Source organism: Trichoderma atroviride, chromosome 5, assembly GCF_020647795.1.
Source record: "Trichoderma atroviride chromosome 5, complete sequence".
In the NCBI taxonomy this organism is placed as follows: Eukaryota; Fungi; Ascomycota; class Sordariomycetes; order Hypocreales; family Hypocreaceae; genus Trichoderma; species Trichoderma atroviride.
In genome coordinates, this window is record NC_089404.1 from 865902 (window position 1) to 881343 (window position 15442).

Here is a 15442-nt window from a genome sequence, read left to right on the forward strand (position 1 = left end):
GGAGCCGGGCTAGGACGCAGCGCATGCAGGGGTGGGAGATGATGAGAGCAGCAGAGCCAGGGTCGCGGCTTGTGCTTGTCTAGCTTACGGGTTACGAGCCCGTTTGTTGTTGCTCTGCTGAGAGCTGCGCTGAGCTGCCGCGTTTGCCATTGGCCGGATCGCCGACCCTTGCGAGGCTTTATTGACGGGGCCGTCGTGATTTTCTCTTCTCCACAGCAACCATATTGATCTTATTTTTTTTTTCTTCTGCGGTGCCGGGGCAGTGAGATTGGATGGTCGTAAAGGCTGCCGGATGCTTGCTCTAATCAAGGCGCCAATCTGGGCTTCTGCTTAGCCACGCGCGTGTCGTGCATGGTGCAGATGAAGATGACTGCGCCGCCTAGTTTGCTGCGAGGAACGCCTCCGATCCGCCTTTGTGTAAACTCTGCACGTCGTCGACGCACAGGCCGCTGCTGTTGCTGCCTCAGTCGTACGCGATGCTGCTACCAGGGGGGATTGGCAGAGGCGGTGGTGGCATCTGCAGCAGCTTAATTGTTTGTTGTGTGTGTGTTTGGAGTTTTTAGATTCAGCTGCCATTGGACCTGATAAGTGACGTACCGATTGTGGAGGACCGATAGCAGAGACATCCTCGCGCGTTCATTGGCCAATATTCCGTCTGAGGCGAGCTAGTGGCTGCTACAGGCGACGGTCATCAAGGAGACGTCAATTCAATATTAATCTGGTCAGTAAACAGATCTGGCGCAGTGTCTTGAATAGCGCATATGATTCTGCTGTTGAACTTGAAGGACCTCTAGATATGCCAGGGCCCTGTATTTGCCATTTTGAGCCCCAAAATAGCATTCTTAGTCAAAGTACTTCACCCGCCAAGAGGATGTGACCACTACTGGCTGTATTCCGTATTTGATATGTTTGCCAATATCTATAGCAAGTATTAATGGCTGGCTTCTTGTCCACGGTACAATTTATACATCTGCAGCTCTCTGTTGCACAATGTATGCACTTCTCGACTATTCTTGTGTCACAATTATGAATTGGACACGCACAGTTACACGCTTAGCATAAGCATATGATACAGCCTCCGTATTCTCAATTCATTATTTTCCCCTCTATTTAGAAACACTGCTTGGACCCTCGATGACGACGACACAAACTTCAATTCATAGTTTTAGCTTCAGCATTGGCCTTGGTCAACTGAACTGAACCACTACAAACCTCGTCAGTGGTCCTTCAGCGCTGCCATGGCGGCTGCTCGCCTCGAAATTGCCACTGGCACTCAGTCACGCGCAGTGCCTGGCCGCCTGGAGGCTTCTGTCTTTCAGGTGCTCCATTCACCTCAAGCCCTGAGCACAGTAGAGAATCGAGGCTCAAAAATCATCAGTTTTCATCTTTTCCTCATCAAGATTATGACCGGCTTCTCCATCGCCCTACATTCCACCCCATCAGTATTTCTTCGTCCAAGCATTGTTACGACATCAAGTGACTGGGATTATCTTCTCTCGAGCATCTTTTCCCTTCTCTCTCTTTGAAGGTGCAAGCTCTCGAAATCGCAAAGTTGCTACTCGTCGAAGAAGCCGAGGTCAAACCCGTCCAAATGTTCGTCATGCATAAAAACGCTCCTCCAGGCCTCCATAGGCATTCATCGTTCCAACCGCAGTGCACACACGCTACCATGACGAGGATCTACAGCCCGACGCTCCTCTGTTCCAGCTGCCGCTATCCTGGCCCGTCTGGATGGCTGTACCAGTGCACGCAAGATAGAGAAGACCTAATCGAGCACGCTGTGAAGCAGGGAGAGTTTGTATGCCAACCAAGATGCTGGGGAGCCAGATATACCTGTTGGAAATTTGTATTAAATGCTGACTGTTAACCCCTATAGGTCAATATGGATCATATCGGCTGTCAACTTACCCCAATGATGGGCATTCGAAAAGGAACTCCTGCTGCTCGCGAGGACCGACTCAGCTTCTTCAAGGAGATTAACCAAAAACAACTTGCAAGTTACCAGCCCGATCAAATTGCAAAGATACTACGACAGCGTGAAAACGTACGTGAAACAGACGTTCAGAGCTCAACATGTCCATCGATCTACTGCTAAATCACCACAGGTCCAACTTGCTATCCAGCGAGACAAGATTCAAAAGAACAGTGCCGCGATCCTCAGCCGCCTCGCTCAGCCCTACGGGTTAGATAGTGCGTCTTGTAGCATTGGGCTTCAAAAGCCGTGGCTGTGTAGCCCGCAGGAGGAATGCCAGTATCGCGTCTGCCAAAACTGTCGGCCTGGCTGCGCAGACCGCGCATTTCTCAGCCTCAACGCCGTTGCTCATGGAGAGGTGCTCCCTACTGCCGCAGCCGGATACAGTTTCCACCTCCTGGGCCAGCGGCCTGTTATAGATGCGAGGAACCTCCTAGATATGGGCTGTCGTCCAGTACCCTTGGTGAGTTTAATGAGTATTGGAGTACGTCAAAATTCGGAACTAATAACGATTCGGTGACAGTCTCGCTCTTCTCCTGCAAGCACGGAGCACGACTCTCCTGCATCGACGATGAGTGTCATGGACTTGCTCGACGCGCAGATCGCCCGTGGACGTATTCTGTGGACAAGAAGACAAGACGACGCCGAGATAGAAGAGTATGATGCCGACTTTGACTGGTCCCTTACGCCTACGATATCCAGCATCACTTCTGGCCATTTAAAGTACTCTCCTGGATGCGAGAATCTAGGAGTGCTTTCAGAAAATGCATCGACCACATTTGACTCACAGCAATGGACGCCTCCTCCTTCAGAGAACGATCTGCCTGGGAATGAGGCTACGGAAGATGATTACAGGTAAGGGGCTGCAGCTGCCTAAACATCCACCATTGAATTCATCCTTTATCTGCAGGGTTTAACAACTAATACATTTGTAGTGGCACTCCCTCGAGAGCCCAGAGTGCACCATCACCCAAAGAAGATGTCTCTCAGTCAACTGAAGGTCTCATCATCGGCCATGTTCGCGAGCTGAGCCTTGACGAATCGTTAAACAAAGCAACACTGGGACCATCTCAGCCAACCAACCAAAACTTTACCCCGTTTCCCCTAAAAGTGCCCCATGGGGTAGCCATGCTGGAAGAGAGCGTCGAGCTAGGGGTTCCAGATGTCATTACGCAGGCTTGATTTGGTACTTTTTCCTTTGCCGTCTTCCAACTTGCTTTTCTGTACTGTACCATACATGTTTCGGTTTCGAGGCTTGGTAGCGTTTGTTTGAGTCAATGTGGTACAATGAGCGAGATGACGTTCTTCAAAGAGCGGGTGCTAAACAAAAGGTGGCTTTTCTTCTTCTGCTTCTTACGCTGGGATAGAGTAATAGAATCCATACACTTGCTACTCATAAATGTTCGTTTCCATTGTATGTATAATGTTTCTATAGGAAGGATGTCATGAACCAAAAGAAACACAAAAGAAACTCCCTCCTCTTACTGGGCGCAAAATTCAAGCTCTATCCATCGCTCCAGGGTAATCCAAAACAAATAAGTACAGTATCGTCATACTCATAACATAAACATTTCCGTCCCTTCGTCATTCATCCAAAAACTCTTCTCACTTCTCATCCATCTTGAGATTCTCATCCATACTCGCCTGCACCTTCTTCATCATCTCATCACCAACCTTTTTCGCATCCGCAAACCGCGGCTGGAAAAACTCCTGCGTGCTCACGAACCGCTTCTCCCACGTCTCAAAGTGGCCCAGCGTGACGCACTCGGCCCAGCCCCGCGCGGCAAAGGTAAACTCGAGGTCGTCGCTGCGGTAGCGCTTGTCCTCGGTGGCCGTGCGCAGCGTCTCGTCGAGCATCTCGGTGTTGCGGAAGAGGTGCTCCGTCACACCTAAGCGCAGGCGGAACAGCGGCGTGCTGCACAGCATGTGGTCGTAGGGCACGATGCCCAGCTCGGCCCAGCAGTCGACCATGGCGAGCAGCGAGAGGTGGTTGTTGGGGCGGGCGGGCGTCTCGGCCGTGAGGGTGCCGAGGGAGAAGGACGTGAGGATGGAGGCCTCGAGGAGGGGGCGGTTGGCCCAGGTCTTGGAGGGCCCGAAGAAGACCTTGTCGCGGGCGGCGTAGATGCGGGCCTTGAGACCCTCGAGGTTGCCTTCCAGCATGAGCTTGTAGAGCTCGGTGACGGATTTGGCGTACTGGGCGACCTGGTCGCGGGCTTCCGGGTTGAGGATGGCCAGGCCGGCGTAGACGTGCCATTTCTGCGAGTAGATGCGCAGCATGATGTTCATCTTTACGTTTTCGAGCCCGCCAATGTAGCGGCTGAGCTCCCAGGGGTACTGCTCGTTGGCGTGCCACGCCTTTCCCATGGACAGGAAGGCGGCGTGCGTGACGGCCTGCGTGTCGGCGGTGATGCGGTCGTGCTCCTTGGCCGAGAGATAGACAAACTTGGACTGCAGGCAGCTCAGGACGGCTTCGACCTTGTGCAGGGCCTCGTCCGGGGCGCGGTGCTGGATGAGCACCAGGGGCTGGCCTTTGGGATCGACGCCGGGGCCGTGGAGCGAGTGGCAGGAGAGGATGTAGACGTCTGAGGGGAGGTGGGCTTCAAAGGCGGCGATTTCGGGGGGATTTGCACGATGTTTGGCCGCCGACGATGGCGCCCATTTTGGTTGCTGGATCATGTTAGTCAAGTTGAGATTGTACGCTTATAGATGGGACGTGAGATGCGCGTACAAGGTCCATATTGAGCAATCACACGATCAATAAAGGCGGCTTCAACACTGTAGATGATGTAGTCGCTCGCACGGGAGACGAGGTGGCCGTTGCGCAGAATCTCAATGTTCTTCTAGATGGGAGAGAGGCAGGCTTCAGCATCTGAGTTCGGTCACGGTGGATATAAAGGATGATGAGATATGAAAAAAGTGGTGAAGAGATATCACGAGAACATTGTAGAAAAACAGCGCGTTGCGTACTTTGCCATTGTATTTTTCTTTTAGGCTATCGTATTTATCTTCTCTGTCACAGGCCAGGATTCTGGAAAGAAACTTGTACGTTAATTACTCGGTCTACGTTGGGATGGGAACCATGATTGGTCAAGTATATCTAGGTCTTTTTTGACTGTTAGCTTCTTTGCTTGTGAGGAAAAGAGAGAAATGAGTCAAAATAAAAAGGGTAGGGAAGAATTTTTTTCAGACAGGTAAAGTAAGGTAGCTAGCTTTTTCATCACCGAAAGCACAAGTCCGGCCCTGGCCGACCGGAACGGCGACCAGGCGTCCTTGCACGATACTCGAGCCAAATGCGCTCTTGTCATCATGAAAAAATGTGTGGGTTGAGGGAGAAGAAACGAAAAGTCATGCTTACCTTGAAGAAGAGATGGATTCTGTTGAAGAGCAACAATCATTACATCAATGCGAGAAACTCACCTCCAGCCAGCTTCAGACAATTTCTCGGCGTACATCCTCCCCATGTCGCCCATGCCAATCAGCCCGACGGTGAAGTTTTCCATTCCCGCCGGAATGCTGGCGGCTTGAGTCGAAGCCATTGCGCGCTGCCCGACGCGGATCTTGAATGCAGAAATGTCCAATTGCTCGTCTTTTCCTCTTGTTTTTCTTCACCTGCTTGGTAGGGAGCGAGGGAAAAAAGACAAAAAAGGGTTGAGCTGAGTTTTAGGATTGGAAGAAGCTGAAAAAAAAAAAAAGTTCGCGAGATGTGGTTAAATATGGGCCGGTAGGTTTAGGTGGGGATCAAAAAGGATTGCTGAGTAAGCGCAGCGTAGCGACGTTGGCGGGGCATTTGGGCTTGATAGGCCGATATCGATATGGCGTAGGAATGCCGAAATAAAGACGGCCATGCAGCTGTCAAATAAGCTGCAAGGCACACACGCAAGAGCTTCATCCGATTTCGCTTTTCTCGTCACTTGATGAGCATTTGCTTCTCAAAACATGGCCGTATACGCCATCGGCTCCAATGGATCCGGCCAGCTCGGCATCAGCCACAAGGAAGACGTCTCTGTGCCAAAGCCTGTGCTCTTCCACCCCGAGCAGCCCAGCTCTCGCATCGCCAAAGTCGCTGCTGGCGGCAACCACACGCTGCTCCTCACGGACTCGGGCAGCTTGTACTGGAGTGGAGACCCGGCCAGTGGAGCCTGCGGGCTGAGTCCCTTCCCCAACGTGCCGGTGTTTCTGGAAGCGCGGCTGTCAAAGGATGAGCCCGTCGGAGAGATTGCGCTGGCTGCGGCCACCTGGGAGGCGTCTGTCATTGTGACAAAGGATGAGCAGGGCCGGCGGACAAAGGTGTTTAGTCTCGGCATTGGGCAGAAGGGAGAGCTGGGATTGGGCGAGTTGATTGTGAGGACGCCGTCAGCTACAAGGGTTAAAGACTTTCCTCCCGCCGGGACGGAGGTTGTGGACCTGTCAGCATGTATGGGACACGCTGTTGCGGTTTTGGATAATGGCGACGTCTATGGCTGGGGAAATTGCCGCAAGTCTCAAGTTGGCGAGCCTGGTGCCGTCATTTATTCTCCGAGGAAGATCGAGGGTGTAGACTTCAAAGTTGTCAGGGCAGTGTGTGCCAAGGAGTCTACATGTCTTTTTGGAGAACCTGAGAGCGGCCATCTGCGTGTCTTGGGATCAGACAAATGGGGCTTGACTTCAGACGCTCCTTCAACAGCTATACCGTGGAAAGATGTCGGAGCGAGCTGGGGCAACTTTTACATTCTAGGAACAGATGGAAGCTTGATAGCTTGGGGACGAGACGATCATGGTCAACTGCCGCCGCCAAACCTCCCCCCTCTAGACAAGATTGCCATTGGCAGCGAGCACGCCGTCGCACTCTCTGCAGAGGGCGATGTTGTGTCTTGGGGCTGGGGAGAACATGGCAACTGCGGACCGCGAGTGGAGAATAACGACGTCAAGGGAAGATGGAATGTCATTGCATCGTCAAAGCATATTCCTCCAGAGAGTAAAATAGATAACATAGGCGCCGGTTGTGCCACTAGCTGGATATCCATTACATCCAGCTAAAACCATCACACCCAATAATAACCAAACCCAAACGTGAACAATCATGATGGTTCTTGGCTCTAGCTCAGTCGGGAAACAGATTCAAGCCCTTGACATCGGATAGTCTCTGAGTCGGGTCCACGTATGTTGACTCTGCTGCTGCTCCTGTGGCGTCGATATCGTTTGTCGGCTCATAGCTGCCAGTACGAATATCATCTGCGCGGCTCATGTGCGAAATAGAGGGATTCTGTCTCCAAGTTAGCCACGGGACACATTAGACGATTTACCAGGCCACTTACAGGGTCAGCACTATGATCCCATTCCAATCGTGCATCTTCATCTCCGTCTTCATCCTCGTCTCTTACTGGCTCCCACGCCTCATCTTCGACAAAAAGACTGTCAGATCGTAACGTGGGCGGTGGCGGTCTCTGTGAAGGTCGGAAATCGAAAGCGCCAATGCGGGAAGCACTCGCTCTAGCAGCACTCAAACGAGGAGTTGGATTCGGTGGCTGCCGCGATGACGCTGGCGGTGGCATTTCGGATTGTTGTCGCTGAATCTCAGCCGCGGTCTGTGACGGTGCTGCGCTTGTGCGACGAGATGTGGCTTCCAGATGTGGCGGCACATGGTTGTTGCTGCTTGGGGCGCCTTTGCGGACCTTTTTGGTCCTTTGCGCGGGATTGCCGCCTCGCTCGCCTACTGTCATGATGAGAAACTCGCAAGAAATGGCGTCGCTGGCGTATGATAACTGCATTGGTCTTGCGGGAAGGGAGTATCGAGCTGCAATGGCGTTGCCGGTGATGGCTGCGTGCTGGGTGATTGCTCGAATGTCCTTGATGGAGACGACGATTTGGAGCTTGTCTTCCACGTCAATGTCATCAAACTCGTCTGTTTCAACAGAAATCGAGGTATGCAGAGGTTTCTTAAGGACCGCTGTTCTACACGTTAGCTAGTTCGCTCCATGAGACAGGCGTAGCAACATACCATCGTCGCTGATGGTCTTCTCGCTGAAGCAAGTGAAGTTGACGTGGTCGCCGTCAGTGTTGACCTCTAGGTACTCTGTTCCAGGCCCAAAGTGGTCCACCAGCTGCTTCAATGTTCTTGACGAGATACTCCAGTGATATAGGGCTTCCTGTCGGTTGAATTTGGCGTGCACCGGCATGCTGACTTCAAAGGGCAGTCGATGCGTGGCTGTGAGTCCGTTCCTAAAGATTATGCGGGCGATGAAGCGGCTTTTGACGCCTTCTCCGTCTTCAATGGCAACGTCGCACCGATCTATAATGGTTTGCTTGTCGACATCCCCCCGGGATTCGACTCCAGATCTGCTGCGGAAGAGAGAGATTAAGCCCTAGAAGACAGAGACAATAGAGTCAGTTTTCATCGGCTTGGTAGAATTGCATGACAGAGTATGCCTCACTCGTATGTACATGGAGCAGTAGAATTTGTCTTGGAACTGTCCCGTGGCTTGGTACTGGTAGCGGCCAAAGAACCGGTTGGTCGCAAACCGGAAGCTCGCATAGGCCGACTTTGATGTGTTCATGGTGGATAGGAAGAACTAGTCGTCGAATTAGCAGCTGGTTTTGAGGTGAATTGGATGGTTCCTCACAGAATCTTTTCGCGCTTCAATGGAGACATCTTCGCTAAACTTGCTCAAGCAATTGAGAGCGTCGCGAAACGCCGTTACGCCCTCTTCGCTGAGGGTGAATGTCAGGATGGCCATGGTGGCATGAGGCTGAATATGAGTGGCTGTGGAAGACGGATGTGCGCAATTGGATTAAAGAAGGCGTGAGTTGGCTATGAGCAGCTTGGAATTAAATTGATAGTCATTCTCTTTTCATCGCGTGTGATGCAATTAATGAGCAGTTGAAACATGAACTGAGCTGCCATACAGCTCTTGTTCACGAATAGCAAAGGTCCGCCATGACGTATAGACGGCTGACTGCGATTAGTGCATATTTATCATTTTATCAAGAATATGCATCAGTCAGAATAAGGCGAGAGACGAGATTGCTTCACGTTACGAACCGCAGAAGAAAGACCAGTTATTATTTGCTAAGAGAACAAGTTTTGATTTTGATTTTTAGTTTTAGGTTTTTTTGCATAGGTTTATAACTTTTTTTTTTTGGTTTGTTCATTTTCATCTGCTGCTTCATTTTTACTTGAACATCAGGCGTAGTGAAAGTTGCAAGCTCTGCATTTGTCTGCTACCTTTCCTGCTCATAGAAGAAAAGAAAAAAGGAAAAAAATAAATAAAAAAAAAACAGATTGCAATTATTCCGGAGAGGAGGGTTCTGCTAGGTGTTCTTCATCTGTTCAATCTTTTCGCGGCATCTTTTAAATCGTTTCCAATGTTTATTTCGATTATCAGGTCTGGTGAAAGTTTTCCCACAGGCCACGCAAGAACAGCTCAAGTCGGAAAGGCCATTTGCACGAGCCCAACCTTTATGTGCAGTCCGATAATGCCTCTTTAATTCGGGATCGGTTGAGAACAGTTTGCTGCTACAAGGAACAGGTTTCGCCTCGCACGGCAATGTTGGGTTGCCCGTGTCTAAATGTTTCCTGTAGATCAATCACATGTTAGGTCTTTGTTACATTTCTGAAAGACAGTATTGAAAAGGACCGGCACATGTTAGGAGATGCATTTACTTACTGAAAACCTCCTTTGGTTGAGTACCACCGATCGCAGCACCACATCTTGCCAGGTTCGCGACGCCCTAAGAAGATACTCAGTAATCGGTACAGAAACGTACGGACGAAACTTGCTAACCGTCGTTATCCACCTCGGAGTAACGATGTTTGGTTACACCGGTAGCAGGAGAATCTTCTGTACCGGAATCTTCTGTACCGCCAGCAAATACCTCATTGTCCAAGGAAACTGAGCCAATGCCCATTTCTCCGTCATTCAAGTCATCAGCTAAGCCGATATCATTGGAAAGTGTCGGGTCAATGACCATCCCACCAAAGTCAAAGACATAATTCGGGTCGATATGATTGAATGGAGCCAGGCCAGTGCCCACTCCCCCTCCATCAACGACATTGCCCATTTTGGTGTCATTGACGATGTTGTTTCTGTTGTTTTCTTCAGCATAAGTTGCTGGAAATGTATTTTGAGTATCCATGCTGTCTTGAATATAGTATGTCGTATAGTTTTGTAAATAATTTTCTGTTTCGTTTTTCTGATAGTTGTTCAACGTCAAAGAACACGCCACTTCACGTCTCAAGAAATCGTCATCTTCCAACAATCCCGCATAAGGCCCAGCCGACCCAAGGGTATGGGGATAGAGGCCAGTCTCATATGGCTGACTCCCCACCTATACCACGGAGTTGAGATTGTTGAAAGACGACATGCCGCTGCTTAGTTCAAAAGCATTCTCTGACGGAGTGGCAGGCATGACAAAGTCCTGACCTATTGACGTAGGCGTCGGGAAATTGGCCCCTTGGAGACTGCTGTCTGGGCTTAAGCCGGGCTCAATTTCATATTCAGGTGAATAAGGCGCATCAATAGATTGATGGTCATTCGAGACTTGGAGCAGACGGCCTTCAGGATCCGACATCCAATCATAGCCATCATCATACCTTGGCAGCATGTTGAACAGCGAAGCATCCTCATCCGTTGTTCGAGTCTGTAATGCTCCGTCAGACTCGTCCATGTTGGGCAGTTAAAACGCAGTGTTGAAGTTGATATTAGTATCTATGCTAAGCCACATTTCATCAGTACTGTTGCTACGTTAATGGTACCGGGGTGCATCGGTAAATACGGCTGAATTTGGGATAGATTTCAAAGCATGCTTACCTTGTGATTATAGATCTTATAGAAAGTCGACGGTATTGGAATCAGAGGCTGATGCAAACAAGTCTTGAGTGCCCAAAATACGTCAAGGCAGCCTAGCCTGTCAGGCTGACTCTACATTGAAGAAAGGAGAAGAAAGAAAGTAACACAAGCTGGGTTATAGAGATATTTATAAACCTCCCAGACGCCCTCTGGTTCTATCTGATTCTATTTCGAGACAGAAGGGACGTTGGCCGGCCCCGTCACTCGCTTGCAGTACAGCGTCCATATTCCCACGCGATGAGTCAATTCCCTGCTTGTTCAAAAAAGCAAGGCTGAGCTACGTAGCCGACCTGAGACGTGCCACCTCAGCGCGTGTGATTGTGTGATGCAGCTCTGATTGGACCGGGCTTGGAGGGGTATTCAGGCCTCCCGCCGAAGTGTGGTCGCATTGGTGCCCTCTTTTTGTCGGGAGAACTCCCGCATGACACGTCTCATCCGGATTGGTTGATTTAGAGGCTCAATAGTGGTTCTCTTGTCTTGTTTGGAGAACTCCCGCATGACACGTCTCATCCCGATAGGCTGAGTCGGAGGCTCAATAGTGGCGCTTATTGCCCAACGCGCGCTTGTTACACCTGCTTGGGTTATGCGGGAGGGCCACGAGTTTGACGGAGAGGCATTCTTAGAAGGCTGAAATCGCAACTATTACAATATAAAGATATGAGAAATGTCTCAAATTTTCTACGTAGAATCAAAATAGTACTTGGCAACAAGAAGAAGAAGATTCAGAATCAAGCGCTTATTTTTCAATAATTCACTTGTCTTATACCAACAAGTCTTACACATCTACATACAACATGTCTCAGACCATGACAACTACTTCACTTTCCGTCCCATTGCCCCTGGATATAACCACAGAGGATCCAGTTCCATCAACCAGCAGAGCCATTCATAAATTCTATGAACCAATCATACTCTACGAGGCTCTTATCGACGCAGTCAAACACACCGCCAAGCCGCCTTCCCCGGAGCCAATCATCAATATCGAAGACTCGAAGCAAGTCTTCTGCGCCTTTGTCAATAAACTCAGCCACGTCTGCGATAAGAAGAGAGGCGGCGATACAGTCACTTCGTTTGTTGTCCTCAAAGACCAGCGCAACCCCGCCAGAGCTCACTTCGTCTTCGCAGCCAACCGGCAGACTGTCAGCGAACTAGGAGTCACGGCTGCGTATGTCAAGGCTCTGCTCCAGAAGATAGACCAGGCACCCGACGGTGAAGTGAACCAGCATAATGCAAGGAGCTCGCTGCTTTACCATATTCTGCGGTTTAATCGCCCTCGGGTCTCCTTCTATTTGCGCAATCTTCGCTCTCAGGCGGCCAACTGCCTTGAAAGCTGCCAATCAACTAATCTGGAACATGGTATTATTCAATGATCCAGAAACTTTGTGAGCATTGAGATGGCTAATATTATGTAGACGACCTAATTGCAGAGGAGCTGAAGAAGATTCTGGTTTGTCCTAGTAATGGCTCGCATGAGAATGATCTGGTAGTTGACTGTAAGCATTACTTAATAAAAAAAAAGAAAAACAGCGCAAGCAACCGCTAACAATCCCTACTTGACCAGACCTTCGACAATCAGAGACAGTGATCCAGCTTTTGGTCCGAATGGAGAAAACACCAGCCGGTGCAGCAATCAAGACTCGCGCCATGGAAGAGCGAATGCTCGGCGTCACGAGCATGGAGTGCTGGCCGAAGTTCTTCCACACCATGAGCCGCATCTTGGCTTACCTCCAGTCCGTCAAATTCCTGCTCCGCGCAAAGAGAGAGTGGCCAAGCCTCTTCCAAGATCCGGTCGTGGACTTTCTGTCGTCAAGCCGTCCAATGGTGAAGCCAGCCCGGCAAAAGAGTCAGCGAGCCGACGAGATCATCGGACGCATGACCCGCAAGACCAAAAACATTGAAATTTTTAAAAGATTTGTAGAGGCTCTGCAGGTGTTTGACCTCGACGCTCGAATCCAACAAGGGTTTAAGAGAGATTCTTTTAAACCCACCGCGCATGCAGAAGTCATCTTGCTCAACTGGCTGTTAAAACCAGGAGAAGTTGCTCCGGGGAAGTTTTTCAACGACTGGGCGTACATTGGCAGCAGCAAGCCGACTTGTAAGCTATGTGTTCATTACTTCCGCGAACATCGATCAAATGTCGAGCACCGACCTTGTCACGGCAATTTCTATCCCAGCTGGCGCATTCCTGACGTGTTTCCGTATCAAGGCGAGGCGGCCAAAGAGCAGAAACAACTAATGGTGGATCGAGTGCTGGAGCAAGTGAGAAAGGATACTTTTGATATTGTGAGGAAGAAGGCTTCGCCAAGTATGAAGGGAGATGACTCCAACACATTGACGGCCGGAATGACGCTTGACGACAGCTGGTCTGTACGAGGGTCACAAGATGATTACGACGATATTGCATCCATGATGGGAGATGTAAGCCTGGACTCTTAGTAGAATCATTTCTTATTGAGGAGAGCTAGCGTTTGTTTCTTGTATTCATTCTGCCTTTCAAAGGTTCCAACCCGATGTTCCACATTCCATCTTTACCCCTCAATCATAACACAGCAGTACTTTGACAAACATCTCAACTAGTGCCACATGGACCATCATCAACGTATTTCACTGGTTTTGGTGGTTCTTTCAACCACTTGTGGAACCTCCCAAACGTAGCCGCCCAAAACAGGTGACGAATCTTGCGTGCATTGATTCCAGGTCGATCAACGTCATTGACCGTGTTGCCGTCCGACGCTTCAACAGGCTTTGAGAAGAACATGCCCATGATTGCGAAATTGTGCGGCTTTGGCGCAGATTGTGCGAAAGACTTGTGGGATGTGAGTGGGAAAATCTGCTTGCTGAGGTGTATCGTCAGTGTCGCGGGTCTATCTAGCCTGATGATGCAACTTACAAAAAATAGCAATGCAGTGTAAGTCTATCAGGAGAAAATAAAGCTGTTGATATTCGATGAATGAGAATAAAACATGGATGGCGGTGTGGAAAATAAAAGCCAAGAGGAGAGTGTTTGTTGTCCAGGGAAATCCATTTTCTAGTTGCTACGGCAAAGCTAAAGCATAAACTTTGCTTCGCTTTAGAACATGGAAGGTGCTGCCATCTCAATGTTATTAGCAGTGAACCACGCGGCGTATATAAAAGCTTGAATTTGCTCACTTCATTCGTCGAGCCCTCTTTTTCCAGCAGCCACCAAGCTCAGCCTTCCAGGCTTGTCACCAGTGCCCGTCCAGTAGAACAGCCCCCCGAGGTTCTTGTGAGCCACATATTTGGCCTTCATATGAACAGTCTTCGGAACATCAAACGTAATGTACCCTTTCCCACTATTTGCATCTACGTACCAGGCTGCCACGGATGTCTCTTCAACCACGGCATTATCAACCCATTCATCCGGCATCTCGTAGTAGTCCATTTCCCCTGCGCCTTCGGTAGAGCAGCCAGGTCCCTCGGCGACGGGGAAATATCTCGCGTAAGCAGGAACGCCAAAGACAAGTTTCCTACTCGGGAAGCCCTTGGACAAGATATATTCGACGCCGTCTGTGGCGCATACGCCGAGTTCTGGGTATGAAGACTGGAGGCCGCCTCGAGGGGAGTGGAGCTGTGCTTGGTTGCCGCAGACGCTTGTCCAGGAACCGGTGAAGTCGTATGCCATGAGATTGATGTAGTCAACTAGACGAGACACTGCTCGGAGATCGATGTGCTTGAGGATATATTGGCCAACGGGAAGAGCGGTGGTGAGAAGATGTGTATTCTCAGGAAGGACTTTGCGGCACTCTTGGAGAAGCTTCACATAGTCGTGACCCTCTTGTGTGTTCTTGGGATGTTCCCAGTCAACTACTTCCATGTCAGTAAAAGCTCCTCATAACGGATTGATACAGCGTACTGTCAACGCCATCGAGTTTATGGCGGTCACAGAGATGGCGAACCTGCTTTGCAAGCGTCTGTCGCCCGTTGTGGCTGGCAGCCAGCGTGCAAAACTGTTTGCTATCGGCACCTCCTCCAATAGATACAATCGTCTTGAGATGAGGGTTCTGGCGCTTGAGTTTGGCGAGGGCATGCAGAGCGCCTTTCTCGCCATCGACATCCTTGACTAAGTCGGCGTGCTCATCGATCCACTACCTGGATATTAGCTACTTGGCTCAGCAAAGGGTATGGACTATACCATACGCGAAGCGAACCGTCTTCATTGACACTGTACATGATATTAGCCGTCAATTCGAGCTATATATGAGGCTTCCAAGGCGGGCTTACCCAACAAAGGCATAGAAGATGTGCGTAATATTAGCAACGTCAAGAGTCGCAGGCGTCTTGTCTTTATACACCAGCCAGCTGGGATAATACACGCCGTTCATATAGCCGCGAGAAACAGGATGAGGGCGCGTCTGGTAGCCATTGCTGGCGTCCACGGGAGGCCGCTCAGCAGTTGGTGGTTGGTGATGCTCTTGTTCACCGTCTGACGAGCCGCCCATGCACGAGCACGGACAGAACCAGGCTCGAGACCGAGGGACCATTTTTGATGGAAGTGTCTCTTTTTTTAATAAGAGAAAATGAATTGAGTTATACTGAGGAATCTGAGATGAGACTTTAGATGAATTGGTTAAAAAAAGCTGCTGGTTTAACTTTGGCCAACAGCTGAGGTGATGCTGCAGGACCC

General features: G+C 50.0%; 9 protein-coding genes across 9 annotated transcripts; 3 read left to right on the top strand and 6 right to left on the bottom strand.

Annotated features, from left to right (window-relative positions):
- Window positions 1-1321: 1321 nt before the first annotated feature.
- Window positions 1322-3255, top strand: TrAtP1_009476 (uncharacterized protein). Its single transcript, XM_014091413.2, has 5 exons — window positions 1322-1798; window positions 1877-2044; window positions 2106-2435; window positions 2496-2827; window positions 2908-3255. The coding sequence occupies exons 1-5, from the start codon at window positions 1592-1594 to the stop codon at window positions 3152-3154; spliced, it is 1284 nt and encodes a 427-aa protein (XP_013946888.2). The 5' UTR covers window positions 1322-1591; the 3' UTR covers window positions 3155-3255.
- Window positions 3256-3577: 322 nt separating this feature from the next.
- On the bottom strand, window positions 3578-5508 carry TrAtP1_009477 (uncharacterized protein; the record flags this gene model as incomplete). Its single annotated transcript, XM_066114307.1, has 4 exons — window positions 3578-4639; window positions 4723-4812; window positions 5328-5346; window positions 5390-5508. The coding sequence occupies 4 exons, from the start codon at window positions 5506-5508 to the stop codon at window positions 3578-3580; spliced, it is 1290 nt and encodes a 429-aa protein (XP_065970401.1).
- A 400-nt stretch (window positions 5509-5908) lies between these two features.
- On the top strand, window positions 5909-6988 carry TrAtP1_009478 (uncharacterized protein; the record flags this gene model as incomplete). Its single annotated transcript, XM_014091411.2, has 1 exon — window positions 5909-6988. The coding sequence occupies one exon, from the start codon at window positions 5909-5911 to the stop codon at window positions 6986-6988; it is 1080 nt and encodes a 359-aa protein (XP_013946886.2).
- A 64-nt stretch (window positions 6989-7052) lies between these two features.
- TrAtP1_009479 (uncharacterized protein) lies at window positions 7053-8685 on the bottom strand (the record flags this gene model as incomplete). The annotated part of the gene is made up of 5 exons (XM_066114308.1): window positions 7053-7214; window positions 7267-7898; window positions 7950-8313; window positions 8383-8520; window positions 8572-8685. 5 exons carry the CDS (start codon window positions 8683-8685, stop codon window positions 7053-7055), a joined length of 1410 nt encoding a protein of 469 aa, XP_065970402.1.
- Window positions 8686-9259: 574 nt separating this feature from the next.
- Window positions 9260-10084, bottom strand: TrAtP1_009480 (uncharacterized protein; the record flags this gene model as incomplete). The annotated part of the gene is made up of 3 exons (XM_066114309.1): window positions 9260-9524; window positions 9616-9679; window positions 9733-10084. The coding sequence occupies 3 exons, from the start codon at window positions 10082-10084 to the stop codon at window positions 9260-9262; spliced, it is 681 nt and encodes a 226-aa protein (XP_065970403.1).
- A 192-nt stretch (window positions 10085-10276) lies between these two features.
- Window positions 10277-10615, bottom strand: TrAtP1_009481 (uncharacterized protein; the record flags this gene model as incomplete). The annotated part of the gene is made up of 1 exon (XM_014091409.2): window positions 10277-10615. The coding sequence occupies one exon, from the start codon at window positions 10613-10615 to the stop codon at window positions 10277-10279; it is 339 nt and encodes a 112-aa protein (XP_013946884.2).
- Window positions 10616-11591: 976 nt separating this feature from the next.
- Window positions 11592-13233, top strand: TrAtP1_009482 (uncharacterized protein; the record flags this gene model as incomplete). The annotated part of the gene is made up of 3 exons (XM_014091407.2): window positions 11592-12153; window positions 12210-12290; window positions 12359-13233. The coding sequence occupies 3 exons, from the start codon at window positions 11592-11594 to the stop codon at window positions 13231-13233; spliced, it is 1518 nt and encodes a 505-aa protein (XP_013946882.2).
- A 133-nt stretch (window positions 13234-13366) lies between these two features.
- Window positions 13367-13561, bottom strand: TrAtP1_009483 (uncharacterized protein; the record flags this gene model as incomplete). Its single annotated transcript, XM_066114310.1, has 1 exon — window positions 13367-13561. One exon carries the CDS (start codon window positions 13559-13561, stop codon window positions 13367-13369), a length of 195 nt encoding a protein of 64 aa, XP_065970404.1.
- A 387-nt stretch (window positions 13562-13948) lies between these two features.
- On the bottom strand, window positions 13949-15299 carry TrAtP1_009484 (uncharacterized protein; the record flags this gene model as incomplete). The annotated part of the gene is made up of 4 exons (XM_014091406.2): window positions 13949-14622; window positions 14672-14903; window positions 14956-14980; window positions 15040-15299. 4 exons carry the CDS (start codon window positions 15297-15299, stop codon window positions 13949-13951), a joined length of 1191 nt encoding a protein of 396 aa, XP_013946881.2.
- Window positions 15300-15442: the final 143 nt, after the last annotated feature.